The 23,403-nt window shown below is 49.3% G+C and overlaps 4 protein-coding genes across 4 annotated transcripts; 2 read left to right on the plus strand and 2 right to left on the minus strand.

Annotated features, from left to right (window-relative positions):
- Nucleotides 1–223: 223 nt before the first annotated feature.
- LOC149914608 (olfactory receptor 14C36-like) lies at nt 224–1,180 on the plus strand. Its single transcript, XM_090126700.1, has one exon. The coding sequence runs from the start codon at nt 224–226 to the stop codon at nt 1,178–1,180; it is 957 nt and encodes a 318-aa protein (XP_089982826.1).
- A 5,220-nt stretch (nt 1,181–6,400) lies between these two features.
- On the minus strand, nt 6,401–7,363 carry LOC149914609 (olfactory receptor 14J1-like). The gene has a single exon (XM_090126687.1). The coding sequence runs from the start codon at nt 7,361–7,363 to the stop codon at nt 6,401–6,403; it is 963 nt and encodes a 320-aa protein (XP_089982813.1).
- A 6,866-nt stretch (nt 7,364–14,229) lies between these two features.
- On the plus strand, nt 14,230–15,183 carry LOC149914610 (olfactory receptor 14J1-like). The gene has a single exon (XM_090126707.1). It carries the CDS (start codon nt 14,230–14,232, stop codon nt 15,181–15,183), a length of 954 nt encoding a protein of 317 aa, XP_089982833.1.
- Nucleotides 15,184–19,296: 4,113 nt separating this feature from the next.
- On the minus strand, nt 19,297–21,760 carry LOC149914611 (olfactory receptor 14J1-like). Its single transcript, XM_090126454.1, has 3 exons — nt 21,694–21,760; nt 20,209–21,164; nt 19,297–19,365 (listed from the first exon to the last, which is right to left on the minus strand). Exons 1-3 carry the CDS (start codon nt 21,758–21,760, stop codon nt 19,297–19,299), a joined length of 1,092 nt encoding a protein of 363 aa, XP_089982580.1.
- Nucleotides 21,761–23,403: the final 1,643 nt, after the last annotated feature.

Raw genomic sequence — 23,403 nt, forward strand, 5'->3', positions numbered from 1 at the left:
TATGATTAGGAAATGAGAGGAAAGTAAGAGCTCTTTCAGCTTCTACTTCTTAAGGTACACTAAAGCTCATGCAAGTAAATTGAAGTTATGGAGTTAAATGAACATTTTTCAAAGAGAAAGAAACATTTCTATAGTATAGCAGGAGGAGAGTGTCTGCAAGTTATCTTGACTTCTGTCATTATTTTCTGCACTCCGCACAGGACTCCATGCCCAGGAACTGCAGATGCCCAACAGCAGCTCCATCAGTGAGTTCCTCCTGCTGGCGTTGGCAGACACGCGGCAGCTGCAGCTCCTGCACTTCTGGCTCTTGCTGGGCATCTACCTGGCTGCCCTCCTGGGCAACGGCCTCATCAGCACAGCCGTAGCCTGCCACCACCGCCTGCACACCCCCATGTACTTCTTCCTCCTCAACCTCGCCCTCCTCGACCTGGGCTGCATCTCCACCACTCTCCCCAAAGCCATGGCCAATGCCCTCTGCGACACCAGGCACATCTCCTATGCAGGATGTGTTGCCCAGACCTTCCTGTTTGTCTTTCTGATATCGGCAGAATATTGCATTCTCACCATCATGTCCTATGACCGCTACGTTGCCATCTGCAAGCCCCTGCACTACGGGACCTTGATGGACAGCAGAGCTTGTGCCACCATGGCAGCAGCTGCCTGGGGCACTGGGGTTCTCTATTCCCTGCTGCACACTGCCAATACATTTTCACTGCCTCTCTGCCAAGGCAATGCTGTGGACCAATTCTTCTGTGAAATTCCCCACATCCTCAAGCTCTCCTGCTCAGATGCCTACCTCAGGGAAGTTGTGCTTATTGTGGTTGGTATCCTTGTGTTTTTTGGGTGCTTTGTATTCATTGTTGTGTCCTATGTGCAGATCTTCAGGGCCGTGCTGAGGATGCCCTCTGAGCAGGGACGGCACAAAGCCTTCTCCACGTGCCTCCCTCACCTGGCCGTGGTCTCCCTGTTTCTCAGCACTGCCATGGTTGCCTATTTGAAGCCACCCTCCATTTCCTTCCCATCCCTGGACCTGGTGGTGTCATTTCTGTACTCGGTGGTGCCTCCAGCACTGAACCCCCTCATCTACAGCATGAGGAACCAGGAGCTCAAGGATGCTCTTTGGAAACTGATGACCAAATGTGTTTTGAAAGCAGTGAACTGCCCACCTTTTCCTATCTAAGAGTTGTAATACAGATTTTAATGGAATCAAACTGTCTTACTTGGTTTATATTTTAGTTTTCTAAGTGTAATTTATTGAATGTTTTATTCTGTGTTTTAATGATTGTAATGTTTTTCACTTAAATGTCATTATCCACATCAAGTACTACTCTGTTTGTACCTGTGCAGTGTTGCCCAGTCACAGTGTACATAAGGAACCAGGATCTCTGTGAAGCTTATCCAAACATCTGGAATGCAATGACGTTTTCTGTCTTACTTCCTGTGGGACATTTATGGAGCTGCCAGGGTCAGCTGTTCTCAGCACCCCATAATCCAGCACGAAGCATACAGCTGTTAATCAAACTGTGCGGTGACTGCAGCCTGCAATAGCTGACGGGCCATCCCTTGGCGCCTGGCTGGGGTCTGTGCTTTCAGGCTCACATCTGTCAGTGCCTCTGACAGGCCAGCAGCAGCACCTGGTTTGCACGCTGGTTGTCAGATCCCCTCTTCCTCAGTCTCTGTGAGACCTTGTGTAAGAAAATGTCTTGGATATGGGTTCCATCTCAGAGGCTTAACTTTTTCCCTGAAGTCTCCCTTCTGTGCTTCTTTCCATTTACCACACAGAGGTGAGCACTGCCTCCACGATGCCCTAGGGTAGCTGAAGCACACATGGGAGCCCAAGAAGGGTTGCCCACGGCTCTCAGGACATTCTGGAGCATGAATTTGTAGGTAGGAAGTGCAACTGTGGGGTAGCTCAGAGCTGCTGGGCAGGTGGTGCAGGTCCTCCTGCAGAGCTCTGTGTCCTTCTCCTTCCTGAGTCAGGTGCCACTTCCATCTCAGGAATGGAACAGCCAACAGAGGTGAGACAGAAACTTTTCAAGAAAAGGCTCAGGGTTGCTCTAAGAGACAGAATTCAGTGGTGTGGTGGTGGTGTGTTGAGCTGAAACTCAACCCCATAGCCCCTTAGCCTTGCAGCTCCTGTGGCTTGGTGACAGTGCTGCTGTGTGGCTGCAAACACAAGCAAGGACACGCAGTAGGCACTTGTGTCACAGATTCCACCACAGCAAGTCTATTGCTAATGGAGATCTCCTCATGGCAGTGCCTGTAGGCTCAGGGCTTCTATAATTGTTGCTGCCAAGAACATTCCCAAGGAATGGACTGCACAGATTCCCACACTTACTCTCGCACTCATTCTAAAACCAAGCTTTAATTGCTAGCATTATAGTATTTTATTTAACAGTTGTTAAATACCCTCACTGCAGCCCAAAACAGAACGCTAATCCGTATTGCTTACCTGTACCCTAACACTGTCCTGAAAACCTTAGCAGAACACCAAGCCCTCTCACCAAACCTTTGCTTAATCTCTGCCCCTAAAGGTGACTTCTAACCCCTAAACCCTATCCTGAACACCCAACACCCACAGACCCTGCTCCTGCGCTCTGCCCTCTTGAACATCAACCCCTCCCCTAACCCTAAACTTTGTGTACTTGGCCCTTCAGGACAGAGCAGGAATGGTGGAGTCTTAGAGCAAATCCATGTAATGCAGTGATGAATGTGAGGCGATGTCTGTACAGGAGGTGACGTGTGACTGATCAGCTTGAGGCCATAAGGAGGAGGTGGGTAGGAATGCTGCCATGAGCTCAGCTCTACCTCAGGCCCTCATGGGCCTGCAGGTGGCACGAGGCTGTGAAGGTGGCTGTGAGGTCACTTCTGTGTGTGCAGTTGACAGGCCAGCCCCAGGAGCGTGTCCCAGAAAGGAATGGTGTGCTGCCTTCTGCCTGAAGCAGCTGGTGGTCAGCCCTTGACTTCTGGCTGGGATCTGTGCACACAGGATCACATCTGCAGTGTCCCTGAGAGGCCGACAGGAAGTGCCAGGTTGCCGTGTTGCCTGTGGGATCCTCTCTGCCTGAGCACCTGGCAGGGCCCATGGAGGAAGAAGGAGGTTTGTGTAAGGGATTGTGATGGCTCTTCTGTGTGAGGACACAACTCCATAGCAGGAGGGACGTGACTTGGTCGTGTCTGTCCATGAAGCTGGCACGTGCCTTGGAAGATGATGGTGAGGTTCCTTCTTCTCAACGGCTGACAGGCCACAGGAAAGCTGATGGGTGGCATTTCAATGAGGAAGTGATTTCCAACATGATGGAGTTGACCTTGGTAGTGGAAATGAGCAAAGGGGGGAAAAAACTCCCTCACAGTGCAGCTTGAACACTAGAGACTGGGCATGAGGAGGAAGAAATGTCCCTGGAAGGGTGATGATGTGGGGCCATGCTGGGGGATCACTCCATGGCTTTGTGTTTCAAGGGACGTTCAGAGGGGCTTGAGAGACATCAGTGACATGACTGCAGTGCCAGGGTCAGAGTGGGGCAGAGAGGAGAGGTGGGTGTCTGCAGACCGCAGGGAAATAGGGGCTGGGCTGGAGCAGCATTGGAAATCCTGCAGAGAAGCAGTGGGTGCTGGTGAGGATGGAAGGCCCCAAAAGCAGTGAAATCTTTGTCCCCTTGGCCATAGTTTGTGAGGAGATTTATTATGGTTATGGTAATGGGTCCTCAATGCCTCCTTGCATCCCTGTGCAGAGGCTGGGAGGTGTCACACTGCTGTCCTTCACATGGAGTACAATCTGCCCCACCACACCAACCCCAGGATGAGCCCTGAGCTCATTCCCTCACATACGATGGATCTCCCCTCCGGGGTCTGGATGTCAGGCCTTGTCTTTCTTCATCAAACAAACCAGAAGATTTCTCAGCACAGTGCTTTACCTAACTATAATCATTGCCTCCAATTCCCTGCTCTAACAAGTCCAAGGGAGGCTGTGTTGGTAATGTCCCTCAGTGGGCCCCATTAGTACGCCAAGATCCCTCCTCTTTTTCTTCCAACTTTACTTTCTCAAGTGCTTACAGCATTCTCCTCTCAGTACCTGAAGTTGATAGACCTGGCATCAAATGTACCACGCGTCTCTCTGAAGTGCAGAAAGTTGCAGTGAGCCATGTCTGTTTCATAATATGCTTAAAGTCAAGATTTATACAGCTAGGTGGAGAGGTTTCATAATGTAGTAAAGGAAGATTTCAAAGGGCACCCAATAATTTTTTTTTTCTGATTTAAAGTAGTGCATCTTGTTGCTTTTGGAGCATCATTCACCAACTGATGTTGATCCAGAGAGTCTCCTAAGGAGAGCTGCATAGGCAGGAAAAGCAATTGCTTGAGGTCTGACTCAGTACGGACAACCTGACTGCTCACCTCCCCAGGCCTGACGTGTCTGCTGTATGCCACCTGGCACTTGCATCACTTTTCCCTACAGCAGAATTCTCCACTGAAGTCTGGATGTTACAGTTCCTTTACACCATTCCTTCACCTGCTTTTCTTAGAGAACTGTTTGCAACAAGCACAGGATGTTGCTTCCTACTTTGAAACAAGCAACAGTAAAATACAATACAACTTCCCTAAAAACAGAGCATACTCCTCAGCCATATCCCACCAGTGTGGTTCGCCTAACCAAAAGGATAAGTACTTTACATAGGTAGATAGGAAATGATAAATATTAATAGGAAACACATATTAATTGAAGGATAAATGAGTGAGGATTATGATTAATTGAAGGATAAATGAGTGGGGAGCAAAGCTCCACTGTGTGATCACAAGCATCCCATGCCATCTCCGGAGGCCCCAGGGACAGGCAGCTTTCCGATAGGACCTACAGGAGACCAGAGCCCCTGGAAGCTGCAGATGGAACTTGGGAAGAGGGTCTCCGGGAAGTAACTGCCAACTGTTGTCTTTGTCCCTGTAGCTGCAGCCCAACCCAGCGCACTCAATGCCCCCCAGACAAGTCAGTGGAGCCCTGGGGGTGACTCAGCGCTGAAATGGCCACTGGGAAGCCAAGACACTCTGATTTATTCTCAATAAACACAAACATCCGTGAACCACTATGGGTCATTGGTGTCAAGCTCTGCCCAAAAGTCTCAAGTATGGGTCACAGTCACTGTGGTGAAACCCATCACATTGGAAAAACGTCCCCACCCAACTATGGACATGAAAAAGGAACAGTGTGAAAAGACCCACCAGGTCAGTCCTCAGATGAGTAAAAATTTATCTGCTACAGAGGCGGAGAGCAAAAGGCATTGAATTGTGACTCAAAGAACTAAAGGAGGTCTAATTCATTTAATCCATGAGCTGATACAAACACTGTCAGACTGAAGGACACTGGTTTATGACATAACGTGAGGAAGAAAGAAGGTGGTGTCCCTCAAGGGTCAGTCTTGACATGGATGCTCTTCAGCATCTTCATCAGTGACACAGATGATGGCATCGAGTGCACCCTCAGCAAGTTTGAAAATGACACCAAGCTGAGCAGTGCAGTTGATCCACTGGAGGGAAGGGAAGCTAAGCAGAGGGACCTGGACAGGCTGGAGAAGTGCGACCATGTGAACCTAAAGAGGTTCAAGAAGGCTAAGAGCAAGGTGCTGCACTTTGGCTGGAGCAATGCAAGGTGTTTATACAGACTGGGCAAAGAAACACTTGAGAGCAGCCCTGCGGAGAAGGACTTGGGGGTCCTGGTGGATGAGAAGGTGGACACGAGCCAGCAGTGTGCGCTTGCAGCCCAGAAGTCCAACTGTGTTCTGAGCTGCATTAAAAAAGGGGTGGCCAGCAGGGAGAGGGAGGTGATTGTCCCCCTCTACTCAGCTCTTGTGAGGCCCCATCTGCAGTGCTGCATCCAGGCCTGGGGCCCCCAATACAGGAAGGACGTGGAGCTCTTGGGGCGGGTCCTGAGGAGGGCCACTAAGGTGCTAAGAAGGCTGGAGAACCTCTCCTATGATGAAAGGTTGAGGGAACTGGGCTTGCTTAGCCTGGAGAAGAGAAGGCTGCAGGGAGACCTTATTGTGGCCTTCCAATATTTGAAGGGAGTGGATAAACAGGAGGGAGAACGACTGTGTACGAGGGTGAATGCTGATAGGACAAGGGGCAATGGTTTTAAACGGAGTCTGGGGAGGCTTAAGTTAGATATTAAAAGGAAGTTTTTCACTCAGAGGGTGGTGAGGCACTGGGACAGGTTGCCCAAGGAGGTTGAGGATGCCCCATCTTGGAGGCATTCAAGGCCACTCTGGACGTGACTCTGAGCAGCCTGGTCTGCTGGTTGGCAACCCTGCCTGTGGCGGAGGGGTTGAAACCAGATGATCATTGTGATCCTTTTCAATACAGGACATTCAATGACTCTGTGATAACATAGGCATGTTACGGAAAAGGCTGTGAGTCATTTGTTGAGACAGATGAGAAGACAATCCCTGCTGAAATTTGTCCATGATATCATTTTCCACACTGCATCCTTGAGCTCCTGGTTCCTCATGCTGTAGATGAGGGGGTTCAGTGTGGGAGGCACGACCGAGTACAAAAATGACACCACCAGGTCCAGGGATGGGGAGGAGATGGAGGGGGGCTTCAGGTAGGCCAAAAAGTCAGTGCTGACAAAGAGGGAGACCACGGCCAGGTGAGGGAGGCACGTGGAGAAAGCTTTGTGCCGTCCCTGCTCAGAGGGCATCCTCAGCACGGCCCTGAAGATCTGCACATAGGACAGCACAACGAAAACAAAACACACAAATACGGCAAGAACACTAAACATAATAAAACCAATTTCCCTGAGGTAGTCTAATTCTGAGCAGGAGAGCTTGAGAATCTGGGGAATTTCACAGAAGAACTGATCCACAGTATTACCTTGGCAGAGTGGCATTGAAAATGTATTGGCAGTGTGCAGCAGAGCATGGAGAGCCCCAGCGCCCCAGGCAGCTGCTGCCATGGTGGCACAAGCTCTGCTGTCCATCAAGGTCCCGTAGTGCAGGGGCTTGCAGATGGCAACGTAGCGGTCATAGGACATGATGGTGAGAATGCAATATTCTGCTGATATCAGAAAGACAAACAGGAAGGTCTGGGCAACACATCCTGAGTAGGAGATGGTCCTGGTGTCCCAGAGGGCATTGGCCATGGCTTTGGGCAGAGTGGTGGAGATGCAGCCCAGGTCGAGGAGGGCGAGGTTGAGGAGGAAGAAGTACATGGGGGTGTGCAGGCGGTGGTGGCAGGCTACGGCTGTGCTGATGAGGCCGTTGCCCAGGAGGGCAGCCAGGTAGATGCCCAGCAAGAGCCAGAAGTGCAGGAGCTGCAGCTGCCGCGTGTCTGCCAACGCCAGCAGGAGGAACTCGCTGATGGAGCTGCTGTTGGGCATCTGCAGTTCCTGGGCATGGAGTCCTGTGGAGAGTGCAGAAAATAATGACAGAAGTCAAGATAACTTGCAGACACTCTCCTCCTGCTATACTATAGAAATGTTTCTTTCTCTTTGAAAAATGTTCATTTAACTCCATAACTTCAATTTCCTTGCATGAGCTTTAGTGTACCTTAAGAAGTAGAAGCTGAAAGAGCTCTTACTTTCCTCTCATTTCCTAATCATATCTCAGCCTCCTAGATAATTTCCTCTTACAATCAATTTCCATCCCTCATATCTTTATGCTGTCTGCACTCACAGTGCCCATCCCTACCTCTTTTCTGCACTTAAATTTCTGTTAGAGAAAGCTGTCTGTTTTCAGGATAAGAGCATTATTCATGTCAGCAGAAAACGATAGCAATTTCAGCTGAAAGCACTTTAGGAGAATGTTCATATAAGGGCAAATTGTGAATGGTACAATTCAGGATTCTCAGAGATGTGTTCATATTTCACATCTCCTTTCAGAATTCTGCCTCCAACTCATTCTCCTTCCCTAAGAACAGGTGTTGGAAAATCCCTGCCTTGTCTCTCCTCCTGCAAAGCACCCTTGGAAAAAAAAACACCCAGTGGTGAGTGTAGCTGTTATCCCCCTGCCCCAGGCAGCAGCTGTAGCAGCAGAAGACCTCTGCCCTGCCCTGCCGTGGGACTCCTTCCCCCCACACGTCTCCCCGCAGCGCCCTGGGCAGCTGCCCGGGCAGGCTGAGTGCTGAGTGCTGAGTGCTGAGTGCTGAGTGCTGAGTGCTGAGTGCTGAGTGCTGAGCCTGGCAGGCGGCAGAGTCAAAGCCTGCAGTGAGACTTACCTTGTCAAAGGCTGTGAGCAGTGCTCCTGCAGTGAACTCAACACCTGCTCAAACCATACACATCCTATAAGCTCTCTGCCCTTTCTCTCCTCTCCTCCTGTCACCTGCAGGCTGTGCTGTGCAGAAGAGCTGCTCCTGGGCACAGCTGTCTCTCTGCAGCGCTGCCCACTTGTAGGAGCTCCCTGAGTCCCAGGAGCCCAGCCCAGCCCAGCCCAGCAGAGGATGTCATTTTCTCTTCCTCACTGCTCTCCCTGGAGATGCCTTTGGGGCTGCAGGGCTGGCAGCACCCGATAGACAACAGGGTCATCTCTGCAAAACGTACTTTGAAGTCAGATGAATTAATCACCAGTAGCCAAGCTGATTTCGGAAGCATTGTTTGTCCTAACAGATTGTGTGTGCCGAGCAAAGCTGCCAATGCCCCATCTGGTGTCATGGTTTTATGATTCTTGTTATCAGTATTCCACATCATAACATCATGTAAAGCACTGGGAATTAAAGAGTTAATACTCCAGTTCTGTGGACGGACAACTTTCTGGATACCTGGTTCTCAGAAGAGAAGAAGAACCGCATATCCCAGGGGACTCTGAGTTCAGAGGGGAAGATAAGCCGTGGGAGGAAGACCTGGGATCTCTCACTTGCTCGCTGCCTGGCAGTGTGTGGCTGCGCGCCCCAGCCGTGCGCCTTCAGTTCAAAGTAAGGCTTTTGGTTTCAGACACTTGCTCTCTCATTATATTTGAGTTATTACCCTAAATTCCAATTTTATTTTATAACATTGTGTTATCTTACATTCCAGTATCATGTTTAGTAAAAATAAGTTTCCTTCTTCAATCATTGATGCTGTTCTTTATTATTTTTATTATTATTTTATTTCTTTATTTATTATTATAATTTTTTTATATTTTATTTTTTTTATTTTATTTTTATTTTTTGGCCAGTGGGACTGCCAGGCCTTCAGCCCTCTGTCACAGACACACATTGATCCAGATAACTCCGTAACAAGACAACACACTCAGTCATATGCTCTGCTTTTAGGACGGGTGTGTGGAGCCAAACGTTGGACCTGATGATCACTATGGGTCCTTCCCATTGTGGGTTGTCCTAGGATTCCATGACAAGCTGGATACAAGCACGGTGGGTTGGAATGACTGTGGTGTCACTGTGGGTAGGAGTTCAGTAACACAGTCACGATGTTCTCTCAAAAGTGTGGAGAGCAGTGATGTCAGAATTACTGAGTTATGGCAGTGATCATTATTACAGTGATGTCAGAGTCACTGTGCTGTAAAGGGGAGACAAGCTCAGTGATTTCAGCTCCACTGTGTCGTCACAGCTGATATGAGCACAGTGGTGTTGCAGTCAGACAGGAGCTCTGCATGTGGGTGAGCATCAAACACGGCATCCCCAGAACCAAATGCTACCAGTGAGGAAATGGTGCCTCCACCTTGGGCCTGGGAGTTCAAAGTTCTGTTGTGATTGACTGCTTGTTCAGACTGGGCCCCTCTCACATCCCACATCCTGGCATGAGACACACTGCCCACATGGGACTTGGGCCTCACGGCATCCTTGCACCCCATGCAGAGTCTGGCAGCTGCTGTGCCCTGGTCTTTCATTTGACATCAGACAAACCTCCATCCCACTGCCCCAGGAAGGGCCCTGAGCCAGCAGGAGGGAGGGACACGATCTCCCTGCCAAGGCTCTGGGGATCAGGCCTTGGCCTTTCTGCTTCAGAAGACAAAGGAGGCTTTGCTCAGCATCACAGCCACCATCCCAGTGCCTTGGTCTGCCTGCAATCATGGCTTCCAATTATCTGCTCTAACAAGTCCCTGGGGAAGCTGGCTTGTCCATGGCCCTCATTGGGGCCCATTACTACTCCAAGAAACTTCACTGTTCCTTCTGACTTTGTCTTCTTGAGCACTTCTTGCAATCTTCTTTCTGCACTGGAGGTGATGGACTCAGCAGCAAATGCCCCCTGGGGCCCATTACAACCTGAAGAGCCCTCCTGTGCCTTGTGCCTTCCTGTCATCTTCTTCAGCTGTTCAGAACTTGTGCAGCAAACTGGAGACATCTAAAAGAGGAAGAGAACAACAGGCATTAATGAAGTCTATTTAGTTAGTTAGTTATTGTTCAGTTTAAACAAGAATTTAAAGCAACACTTTGCAACTGATATTGACCCAGGATGTCCCCTAATGAGCTCTGCTCTGTCACTGTGTGGACAGATCCCCATCAGGCTTCCGTTTTCCTTGCTGGACAAGCCCAGCTCCATCAGTCTCTCCTCACATGTGAAGTGCTCCATCCCCAGTCACCTTGAGTGAACCTTCCCAAACTCACTTTGTCTTGCTCTCATCAGCCTTGTGTTGGGGATCTGAACTGTAGAGGCAATGCTCTGGATAATGCCTTCCCTCCATCTTCCACCCATTATCTTCTTCATATTAAAAAACTGGAAACTTGATTTCTTACCAGATTTCCAAATTCTGAAACAAGGAAGAATAGTTATTGATTACAGGAGATACTAACATTAAACATTTGGAAGGAATTCTTAACATTTCTAAGATCATGATTGTGAGGCATGGAACAGCTGTGGAACAGGTAGCCCAGAGAAGTGGTGGATGCCCCATCCCTGGCAAAGTTCAAGATGTCAAGGGCCCCAAGCATCCTCATGTACTGGATGACAGCGCTGCCCACAGCAAGGGAGCTGAAACTGGATGGTCTTTTAGGTCCTTCCGATCCAAGCCATTCAAGGATTCTGTGGTTCCTGTCAGTCTCGTCCAACTCAGAATCCTGTTTGCTTAGGTATTCCCTGATCACCTCTTTTTTCACCAAGGACACATCTGCCATGCACCAACAATTCCCACCTGTCTCTGCCTCCTAGGATTCCAAGAAGACCAGACCAACTAATAAACCGTGAGGTCAGGAAGGAAATGAGTATCAGAGACTTTTCCATGTCCTGTCTCACCATGTTCCCTACACCATTCTACTGTGGGCCCACATTCTCGCTAGCCTTTCTTTTGTAGACTACATATTTCTACAAGCCCTTCTTGTCTGTGATATGCCTGGGCACATTCAATTGCAGTTGAACTCTGACTTTCCTAGACTCATCTCAGGAACACTGGACAAAGTCTCTGCATTGCTGCCAGGTGATCACTTCTTGTTTCCATTTCCTGTACGCTTCCTTTCTGTGTTTGGGTTAGAGCAACACAATCAATTCACAATAATGCAGGATTTCTGACATCTTAACTTGCCTTCCTCTTCCTCGGAATGGAAATATTCTGCTTGGAAGCCAAGTTGCTTAGATAGTTGCCACATTTTTTGACCCTATTCCCTCAGTGCCTTTCCCTGCTGTTCTGTACACCACAGACACTTGAAGAAGCCAAGGTGTGCTCTCCTGAAGCCCAAAGGTGTGAGCTTCTCATTTGCCCTCCCTTCAGATTCCTCAGCTCCACCATCCCATGGCCACTGCAGACCAGGTTCTCTTTCACATTCACATTCCCCATCAACCCTTCCTTGGCAGTATGAGATGCAGCAGAGCACCTCTGCTCTTTGGTTCCTCTATGGCTTGGTCAAGAAGCTGCCAGCTGTGCTCTCCAGGGTTCTTCTGGATGGTGCATGCCCTGCTCTGCTGTCCCTGCAGCAGACACTGCAGTGGAAGAAGCCCCCAAATGGGACAAGGGCCTGACAACACGAGGCTCCCATCTGCATGTAAAGGGCACCTTCCACTTGCTCTTCCTGATCAGGAAGCCAGGAACAGACACCGTTGGTCTCCTCTGTTTGCCATTGCCATTGCCATTCACTCTGACCTGGCTGCTCTGCCTCCCCCAAGATGAGCTCAGTGCACTCTCTGAAAGGGCAGTTGCCCTTCCTTGTCTCTTTTGGAAGCCATTTAACCACATCCCTGAGATCCAAACAAGACCTCAGGTCTGCAACTCTTCAAAGCTTTCTAGCCCAGCATGTGCTGGTGTTCTCAATAGTGAAAAAGCACAGAAGAAAACAACCTATTCAGGATGGGTCATTGGATTCAGTGCATCCATGGTCTTTATGAAGATGGCACAAAGGCATTGGATCCACTGTGGGGCGTCAAGTTGACTAAGCAGCACAGACACTCCTGGATCTGTCTTTCCTGAAGGCCCTGTGCTGCATTTGCAGCTGCGTGTGAGTGTGCTGGACAGCCTGGAGAACTGGCATGACATGACATGACGTGGCTGCTTCTGACACCGTTTGCTTGAGAGCCCATAGAAAACTGAAGTGTTTTCTGTTAAACAATACAGATGTGTTAGCTCTGTCGTGCCTTGAGCTCCAGAATATTCAGCAGATGTAGAACAGAGAAAGATCTGCCTCTTCTTTGGAGAGCTCATCCATTTTGTCAGCTGCATACCTCTGCATGCTCCATGGAGAAAAGTGAAAAAAGACACACAAGTGCCATAAATTGCCATCAATGCAAGGGCCTGATATCATTTAGGATGGCCACGAATATCTCCATCCCCTCTCTGGCCCTCAGCTGATGCTCAGGAAGGAGGTGTCTAAGTCAGGGATTTCCCACGCACTTCCCAAGCACTAGCACACATCCAGGAGCACCCCAGGCACCTTGGTCATCACCCAGGGCCTGTGTGTGGGCAACTGACTCCCCGCTGAAGGACCAAGGACTCGGAGCAGGAGCTCACATGCAGGCAACTCCTTGTGCACATCTGAACTGAACCAGAGGAATCCCTGAAACTCCTGTTGGTCCGTGGGGAGCAGAATCTGATTTCAGCCCCAGAGTTTCCAACTAGCGATGAAATGCCTGCACTACCTCAGCTGGATCAGTGCCCTGCCCAGGGGAAGTCCACCCTTCCTGACCTTCTCAGTGTGTCCGTATTGTTTCAGCCAACACTCTCTAATCATATGTCACTGCCCACTGGACGTTTGGTGGTTAACTAAGCAGATTTCAAAGTAAAGTCATGACACGGTTGTTTTTCAGGAGCTGCTGGCCATGGAGATGCAGGGACATCTCAAGGGAGATTACCTGGGGAAAAAAAATCACATCCTCTGTTGCTGAGTTGGGCCAGGCTCCTGGGACACAGGAAGCTCGTACAAGGGGGCAGTGCTGCAGAGAGACAGCTGTGCCCAGGAGCAGCTCTTCTGCACAGCACAGCAGGGCTGGGGGCATGATCCGCAGGTGACATGAGGATAGAAGAGAGAGGAAGGAGAGTTACAGTCTATGTGGAGTGTGAGCAGGCTGTGAGCTCACTGAAGGAACACTGCTCACAGCCATAGACACGGTAAGTCTCTGGCTGCAGGCAGTGCTGCTGCTTTTACTGGAGGGATCACTAAATCAGGGACTTCCCATTGCAGATTAGGATGCAGGGAGTCTGTGTTTCTTTATTATGAAAATGACTTGTTCCATATGAGGGCTTCCCCCCTCAGGGCAGGGGCCTTCAGCTGCCACAGCTTCTGCCTGGGGCGGGGGACTCACAGATTCACTGCATGCCAGAATGTTTCTAAGGACACTGTGCAAGAGGAGAGACAAGGCCGGGGAAGGGAAAGGACTGGAGGCAGAAATCTAGATGGGGCTGTTCACTTAGAACACATCTCTGAGACTCCTGATTCACACTATTCTCACTCATTATGTGAACAGTCACACAATGTGCATTCAGCCTCTCCTCTCTTGAAGAATAGAACAAACATACAATACTGTCGTATTCTCCAGACATGAATAATGAAATTAGCCTGCAGTCGGGCACCTTTCTCTAACAGAAATGTAATGGCACATAGGATGGGACTGGGTGCTTTAAAAGCAGTTGGGTTAAAGACAGGGAAAGAGATGAAAATATCCAGGGAGATGGGATAAGATTAAAAAAAGAGAAAAATATATAAGCTGCATACTCGTCTTCTGCTTATGGAATGCTAAACTTCAAGAAATTAAATTGAAGTTATGGAGCTAAATGAACATTGTGCAGAGAGAAAGAAAAAAAAAAAATTATAGCAGAAGGAGTGCCTCTGAGAATGATCTTGACATTAACTTCTGCACTCTGCACAGGACTCCATGCCCAGGAACTGCAGATGCCCAACAGCAGCTCCATCAGCGAGTTCCTCCTGCTGGCGTTGGCAGACACGCGGCAGCTGCAGCTCCTGCACTTCTGGCTCTTGCTGGGCATCTACCTGGCTGCCCTCCTGGGCAACGGCCTCATCAGCACAGCCGTAGCCTGCCACCACCGCCTGCACACCCCCATGTACTTCTTCCTCCTCAACCTCGCCCTCCTCGACCTGGGCTGCATCTCCACCACTCTGCCCAAAGCCATGGCCAATGCCCTCTGGGACACCAGGCACATCTCCTATGCTGGATGTGCTGCACAGGTCTTTTTCTTTTTCTTTTCAGCAGAGTATTGCATTCTCACCATCATGTCCTATGACCGCTACGTTGCCATCTGCAAGCCCCTGCACTACGGGACCTTGACGGACAGCAGAGCTTGTGCCACCATGGCAGCAGCTGCCTGGGGCACTGGGGTTGTCAATGCTTTGCTGCACACTGCCAATACATTTTCACTGCCTCTCTGCCAAGGCAATGCTGTGGATCAGTTCTTCTGTGAAATCCCCCAGATCCTCAAGCTCTCCTGCTCACACTCCTACCTCAAAGAGATTTGGCTTCTTGTGATCAGTGCCTCTTTAGCATCTGGGTGTTTTGTTTTCATTCTTTTCTCCTATGTGCAGATCTTCAGGGCCGTGCTGAGGATGCCCTCTGAGCAGGGACAGCACAAAGCCTTCTCCACGTGCCTCCCTCACCTGGCCGTGGTCTCCCTCTTTGTCAGCACTGCCATGGTTGCCTACCTGAAGCTCCCCTCCATCTCCTCCCGATCCTTGGACCTGGTGGTGTCATTTCTGTACTCGGTGGTGCCTCCAGCAGTGAACCCCCTCATTTACAGCATGAGGAACCAGGAGCTCAAGAATGCGGTGAGGAAAATGATGCCCTGGTCACATTTCAGCAGGGATAAACTTCACATCTGTCTCAACAAGTGACTCAGTCTGTGCAATAACAAACTTATGTTCCTTACTGATTATAATATTTATTTATGTTTATCACTTCATTTTTCTTTGCTGTTCATATATATGTGTGTGTGTGTAATTATCATTAGTGGTTATCATGGTCCTACACATATGTTTGGCTTCCTTCTACTTGTACTGAGGCATCACCGTGCTCTCTTTCTCCTGGAGCCCATAGGAACTCTGGCTCAGTGCTGACTTTCTCACAGCCTCCATGTTGCACCTCTGTGTCTGCAGGCCAATGAGATGCCAGCGGGCACCGTGGAGCTGATATAGGCTTGATTAGCAAATGGGATCAATGTAATTGATATATTATTTATTAATTATTAGTTAATATATTATTTGAAACTGCACCTAACCCACAACACATGTTTCTGTTATTCTATATAATATAAATAATTTCCAACACATACATCTGCTCACTGTTAGTTAGGATTTCACATCCTCTTCTTCCTTTCCTATTTACTCTAATCCAAGTGATATGCCATGTTTCTATTTAATCTTTATTGTCTCATGTCCTGACTTTTTTTCCCTAATATTTAATAATAACTTCCCAAATAACCCCTCTGTTCAAGTTGTTATTTCTGTTCTTGTTGTCAGACCCAGTCATTGTGTCACTGCAGCTCTGGTAATGATTCCTTTGCTGAACTCCAGACCATTCCAATAACAGCTCTCTGGGTACTGAAGGGAAGGTTGCTAAGTTACAGAAACACACTTATCTACCAGGTGCCACTTGTAAGCAAAGAATCAATCTAATAAACAATTTCTTCGTGTGTGCTGCAAAAAGATGTGTGTTTACTATAACACAGCCTTAGTCCTAGGATCTACAATGCTTTCTTTAGCTCAATATTACAAGGATCTAAATGAGAAATCAGTATTTTCCCCACAGTTCAATACATGTCCTGGTTCTTTATGGTCAGAACGATAATGTGGATGCTTTGTCAGTACATCAGTTACACAGAGTGGTACAGAAATCTCCCTGGACTTTTGGAAGTCCTTTGGCATGGTCCCACATCACTTCCTTATCTCTGTGGAGAGATGTGTGAGATGGATTTGAAGGGCAGAGTGTTCATTGGATAAGAAATTGGTTGGAAGGTCGCAGCCAAAGGACTGTGGTAAATGGCTCTCTGGGAAATCGGCTCCACCAGGTGGAGGCTGATCACAAGTTATGTCCACAGGGGTCAGCCTTGGGACCAGAGCTGTTCAACGTCTATCAGAGGCATGGATGATGAGACAGAGAGCACCCTCAGCAAGTGTGCTGATGTCACCAAGCTGTGTGGTGCAGTTGGCATGACAGAATGAAGGGATGCCATCCAGAGGGACCTGGCCAGGCTTGAAAAGTGGGCCCAAAGAAACAGCATGAGGTTCAACAAGATCAAATGCCAGTTTTTGCACTTATGTCGGGACAATCCCAGGAATGAGGGTTGAATTCCTAGAGAGCAGCCCTGAGGGGAAGGACTTCAAGATGGTAGATGAAACCTTAACAGGAGCCAGCAGTGTGTGCTTGCAGCCTGAGAGGCCAACTGCACCCTGGGCTGCATCAACAGAGAGGTGGTCATCAGAGCAAGGGAGGGCACTGTCCTTCTCTACTCAGCCCTCAGAAGGCCCCATCTGGAGCATGATGTAAAGCTTTTAGAGAAGGTCCAGAGGAAAGCCACGAGGGTGATCAGAGGGCTGGAGGACCTCTCCTGGAAAGACAGGCTGAGGGAGATGGGAGAAGAAACAGCCTGGAGGAGAACACATTGCAGCCTTCCAGTACTCACCGAGACCTCAGAAAGAAGAGGGAAATCAACTTTTAACATGGGCAGATATCACAAGGTACAAATGTTTTAAATTACAAGAGTTGAGATTTAGATTAGAGACTGGGAGGATCTTTTCAGAGAGAGGGTGGTGAGGTCCTGGCTGTTGTGGTGTTGTGATTTTTTTTTATGTCAGTATTCCACACCAAAACATCATGTGAAGCAGTGGGAGTTAAAGAGTTAGCGTTCTGGTTCCACTTGCTGCCTTTTATGGGCATTTTGAGCATTCTGATGGGAGGAGAGGGGCAGAATTCCCTGGAGCACATGGTGTGAAGAGGAAGATAGGTGGAGATCCAGACTGCACCACAGTGGCTCTCCCTCAGGCCCCACTCAGTTTGCAGCAGAGAAGGGCATGTGCTTCCCTTGTACTATCGTGGGGACTCACACTTTGGGCACACTTTGGTTCAGTAGGATTTAGTAAATTACCATTCCTCCTCAGATCGTTGCTGTTGTGATCCATTTGTTAAACCCATCTACTAGCTCTCGGCCCTTCCACCTCTCCCAGAGTGCGTGGCCTCCCTGGGGCCTCCCTGCACCACCAGCATCACCAGAAAAGTCCCAGGACTGGTTTGCTCCTCTGATTACTACCCATTCTTGATAGTTCAGGTAAGCAGTGATGAAATTGTTCAGGGAAGCCTGCGACCTATGCAAAAGGATTTCAGGGGTTAGGGCGAATGGCTGAGAGAGTGGCTTCAAAAGTGGTATTTTTCTCTTTCCTTCTTCTGGGGTGGTGAGGGATGCAGAGCAGTCTAGGAAATGGCAGGCTTTGAATAAGTGGCAGAAAGGTTGGTGCCACCACAGAACTATGGGTTCTTTGCCCATGGGGAGGACGGAAGAGAAAACTGGATGTGAATTGAGAGCAAATCTAAAGAAATGTGTGTGTAAAAACCAGAGTGAAGTATGGGTAAAGCACGTAGAGAAGTGTGAATAAAGCTGGACTAAAGTGTGAATAAACTTGAAGTGTGAGAAAGACCAGGAGCAAAGTGTGGGTAGACCAGGAGTAGAGCGTGAGTACACCCGGAGCAGGGTGTCAGTAAAAATCGGAGAAAAGTTTGAGTAAACCCAGAGTGACGTGTGAGTAAACTTGAAGAAATGTTTCAGTAAACGCTGAGGAAAGTGTGAGTAAAACACACACACACACAAAATGTGAATAAACTCAGAGTAATGTGTGAGAGAACTTGGAGTAAAGAGTGAGGTGGGCATTTCAAGGATCCCTGCATTACATTTGTGATACTGTTGTGTGGGGAGGTGCAGCAGAAGTCATCTTCACAAAAGGAGAGCGAATAATGCAACTTCTTCTGCAAGCTGGTTTTGCTATTAAGCGAGGCAAAGTGGCAAGATGGGCGTCATCACATTCCAGCAGATGTGACCAACAACATCACTGCTATGTCTCCACCCACTAGCAAGAGAGAGACACAGTCTTTTCTGGGTGTAGTGGGCTTTTGGAGACTGCATGTTCCAAACTATAGCCTTATTGTGCACTTCCTTCATCAGGTGACGCGGATGAAAAATGACTTTACATTTCAAAAGCAGCAGGCTTTTGAACAGATTAAAGAGGACGTAGCCCGTGCCATGGCCCTAGGGCCCGTATGGCTGGGACAGGATGTAAAGAACATCCTGTACACTGCTGCTGGAGAGAAAGGTCCCACTTGGAGTTTGTGGTAAAGATCCCCAGGAGAGACCCGAGGATGATGCCTGGGATTTTGGAGGCGAGTATAAAGAGGGTCCAAAGAGTGCTACACTGCAACTGAGAAGGAGATCTTAGCTGCATATGAGGGGATTCGGGCTGCTTCTGAAGTGGTCGGTACTGAAACACAGCTCCTTCTGGCACCTCGACTACCAGTGCTGAACTGGATGTTTAAACGAAAGGTTCCCTCCACCCATCATGCAACTGATGCCACTTGGAGTAAGTGGGTTGCACTGATTACACAACGAGCGCGGATGGGGAACCTCAGCTGATTTACAACCCCTGGTTGGATAACAGTGAAACTGACACTCAGTGTCCAGACACAGTCATCAGTTTAATGTGAATCTGTGCACTACAGTTATCTGTAAGGTACTGGCACTTCTACACTTATTTCCATGTGCAGCTACACCTTGTGATGTTTTAAGAAATCAAAGTAAGCCTTGTGTTTCTTAACAATTCTATGAGAGGAAGAGAAAGAAAAGAGAGAGACAGAGTAGGGGGGTAGGGAGGAAAGAGGGACAGAGAAAGACATCACTGGTCCTGGTCCCAGCTTTGATCCAGCAGAGAGAAGTGGGGGGTCCTTGACTTGTAAGCGTGCTTGTCTCATAGTTTTGAAGCATGAAAGTCTCCAAACAGGACCTCAAGGATCTCTCTGGCGTCCTTCAGTGGCTCCTAGGTTTACAGGTGTGCCATCCAGGGCTGTGAGTGAGGTGGCAATAAACAAGTCCATCAAAAACAAGTTTGCAGTCAGAACATCCTACAGCATGATGGGAACGTTTTGGGCAGAGCAAGGCTGTCTCATTTTTCACAGGATTCCCTCCTCCCCAAGTGTCCAGCCTTCAGTCTGTTGACATGGCAATGCTCTTCCAAGCTATTAAAACAACTCCAGGCACACCGCAGGCAAAGCGTCCTTTTTTTGTTGGTCTGCTACGTAATGCAGGACCTGAGGGCTGACACAAATGCAAGGAGAAAGGAGAACAGCGTGCAAAGGTGGTGCAAGGAGAGCAGCACTGAAAAGAGCACGTCCTGCTGCTGCCCATGGCCGTGGCTCCAGGGAAGCAGCAGCACAACTCCAAGGCAGCAGAGAGGGAGCGCCCAGCGGGCGGTGAGGGGCAGCCCCACAGACACCAGGGCTGCTGCAACGTGTGGCATTGGGCTCTTGGTTCCTGCAGCCCTCTGTGTGCAGGGCTGCTCTCTGAGATACAGATGATAGTCTAATTTTTATTTATTTATTTATTTATTTATTTTTAAATCTACTCAAACAGCCAAGTGCTTGAAGAATAGTAAAGATTTCAGAAGTAAGGGAAAAAAAAAAGTACATGGGAAATATAGGTTAATAATATTATTTATGTGAAGTAAAAACTATCATAAGAATTAAAAAATAATCAAGGAAAAAGAATGGAAATATTGCATGATGCCATTCCCAGCTTTTCTTGAGTTTGTGGTACTTATGTGAAGATGATGAAGATATAATCAGTGCTGAAAAAACATACATATAAATAAATTCCTGAGTACGGCCTTGAGCTCCCAGTTCCTCATGCTGTAGATGAGGGGGTTCAGAATTGGAGGCACCACCGAGTACAGAAATGACACCACCAGGTCCAGGGATGGGGAGGAAAGTGATGGGGGCCTCAGATGGGAAAACGTGGCAGTGCTGAGAAACAGGGAGACCACGGCCAGGTGAGGGAGGCACGTGGAGAAGGCTTTGTGCCGTCCCTGCTCAGAGGGCATCCTCAGCACGGCCCTGAAGATCTGCACATAGGACACAACAATGGAAACAAAACATCCAAATAAGACAAGGACACTACAAATAATAAGTCCAAATTCCCTGAGGTAAGATTTTGAGCAGGAGAGCTTGAGGATCTGGGCAATTTCACAGAAGAACTGATTGATGGCATTGCCTTGGCAGAGAGGCAGGGAAAATGTATTGGCAGTGTGCAGCAGGGAATAGAGAACCCCAGTGCCCCAGGCAGCTGCTGCCATGGTGGCACAAGCTCTGCTGTCCATCAAGGTCCCATAATGAAGCGGCTTGCAGATGGCAACGTAGCGGTCATAGGACATGATGGTGAGAATGAAATACTCTGCCGATATCAGAAAGACAAACAGAAATGTCTGGGCAACACATCCTGAGTAGGAGATGTGCCTGGTGTCCCAGAGGGCATTGGCCATGGCTTTGGGGAGAGTGGTGGAGATGCAGCCCAGGTCGAGGAGAGCGAGGTTGAGGAGGAAGAAGTACATGGGGGTGTGCAGGCGGTGGTGGCAGGCTACGGCTGTGCTGATGAGGCCGTTGCCCAGGAGGGCAGCCAGGTAGATGCCCAGCAAGAGCCAGAAGTGCAGGAGCTGCAGCTGCCGCGTGTCTGCCAACGCCAGCAGGAGGAACTCGCTGATGGAGCTGCTGTTGGGCATCTGCTGCCTCAAGGCATAGTCACCTGTTTGAGGAGGGAAAAAAGGGAAAATGTTACTCCAGATTTCTCCAAGCAAACCGTACTCAGTGACTTCTGAAACCTCCTACACTGCCTCCGTCCTTTCTGCAAGACCTCTCAACTCTGGCTGCTGCTGGCTGACGGTGCCACAGAGTACAAGGAACTCTGCTGCAGGCTGTGGATGAGTCAGCTCTGTTCTACAGCAAGAAAACAATTGAAAAATAGAGTAATCTCAGATTAAAAACCTGAGGTATCAAGGAGCTTTCCACAAATTTCTCAAAACTGGACAGCAGAGCTCTGTCAATATATTTTCTTCAGTTGCCCCAGCATTCATGAAAAGTGTTTTTAAGGTAGAAATCCTTGATCACTGTGAGACACTTCAGGTGTCAGTGTCACTTTTGATGTCAGAGAGGCAAAGAGCATACCCTGCACTTCCAAATGATTGGTCCACCTGATCTGCTCTGTGTTTGCACCACTGGAGGATGGTCACACTCTAGGAGTTCACCTGACAAGACTCTGGTTGCCAGTAAGAGCAAAGGTTAGTTGTGCAGAACTCCAAGTCTCTCGTCTTCCTTACTGTACCAGAGGAAGATCTCAGCTCTCCCTTTCTCTCCTGGGACACTGCCGTCCAGCAGCATTTCCATGGCCTTAGCACTGAGGCATCTTCTCCATGGTGCTGCTGGATAACACAGAGCTGCCGTGGCAGAGCTGCAATATTTTGCAGGGCTGACTTCAGCCCAGGAGGAACTACAGGAGCAGAGTCAAAAGCCCAGAACGTGGGGTGTCCTAGAAAGAGAGTCAGCTCATTCCTCGCCCTAAAGTCAGCATTTATCAGAGAGGTGAGCCTTTAATGCAACTCTTAATCAAGTTCTCATGCACTAGGAATGGATGCACAGGCTGACTGTGAAAACAGGCCAGGGGGTTGCTGTAGGGAAGCTATGTGCACTGCAGGGATGGCAGTGAGGTGCCCATTTTCCTCTCCCAGCCCTTGCAGTCAGCACTCTTCTCTCCCTCCCTGTCCATGTCTCTGCTGCCTGCAGCTGTCCCTGCCTGCAGCTGCTTCTCTGTCCCCACGTACCCTACCTGGGGCTCACAGGTACATTACAGATGCTGTGTGCACAGCTCTGCCCTGCCAACCCCTCTTGGCCCACGGGAATCTCAGTGTTTGCAGGTGCCAAGGGTCAGGTCACACACATCCTGGTGACACTGGACACAGGGCAATGGTGATTTGTATGGATGCAGGGGCAATAAAGAAATTTGCTGCGAGGCCTGGTAACTCTCAGTGTGATAGTATTGGAGTCTCAGTCTCTTCTCTGAAATCACAAACTCCATTCCCACAAAGCCAAGTGAAGAGAAAACAGAAAGCACAGGCTCAGGAAAGCCCACCCTGAAGCATAACAACTGCCTTCTTCTCCCTCTTGCAAAGTGCCCTCAGAAGTGCCCTGGAGTTCTAAGCCCCTGCAACAGGGAGCAGCTGTGGCAGCAGAAGGCACATGCCCTGCCCTGCCCTGCTTCCCCCCACACATCTCCCTGCAGTGCCCTGGGCAGCTCCCCGGGCAGGCTGAGTGCTGAGTGCTGAGTGCTGAGTGCTGAGTGCTGAGCCTGGCAGGCGGCAGAGTCCCTGGCCCGGCACACAGCCCCTGGGGCACAGCAGGGACCTGCTCTGCAGGACAGCCCTGGGCACCCGGCTGCAGCCCCGGCTGCACAGCCTGCAGCCGTCCTGGGACACGCAGCCCTCAGGGCTGTCCTCTGATGCTGCAGCATGGAAGCCCTCAACTAGAGTGGGTCTTTTTCACTGATAAAGAAACAGTGTCAGCTGCCTCATCTGCAATGGAATGTCCCAAATGTAGTGATCCTTGCAATAAAAGCCACTGCACTGCCTGCAATGAGAAACTCACCTTGTCAAGGGCTGTGAGAAATGCTCCTCCAGTGGACTCTCAGCCTGTTAAGATGCCATGCAGGCTGCAAGCTCTCCTCCTTCTTCTCTCTGTCACCTGCAGATCATGCTCCCAGTCCTGCTGTGTGCTGCACAGGAGCTGCTCCTGGGCACAGCTGTTTCACTGCAGCACTGACAACTTGTAGGAGCTCCCTCTGTCCCAGGAGCCCAGCACAGCTCAGCAGCAGATGATGCCATTTCTATCCAACCCACTGATCTCTGCTGAGATGTCCCTGGGTCTCCATGGCCAACAGCTCCTGAAAGACAACAGCACCATGACTGTACTTTGAAATCTTTGTACTGTACTTTAAATTAACCACCAAACATCCAGTGGACAGTGACTAACTCCAG

This window comes from Phasianus colchicus, chromosome 29 (genome assembly GCF_987193195.1).
Source record: "Phasianus colchicus chromosome 29, bPhaCol1.hap1.1, whole genome shotgun sequence".
In the NCBI taxonomy this organism is placed as follows: domain Eukaryota; kingdom Metazoa; phylum Chordata; class Aves; order Galliformes; family Phasianidae; genus Phasianus; species Phasianus colchicus.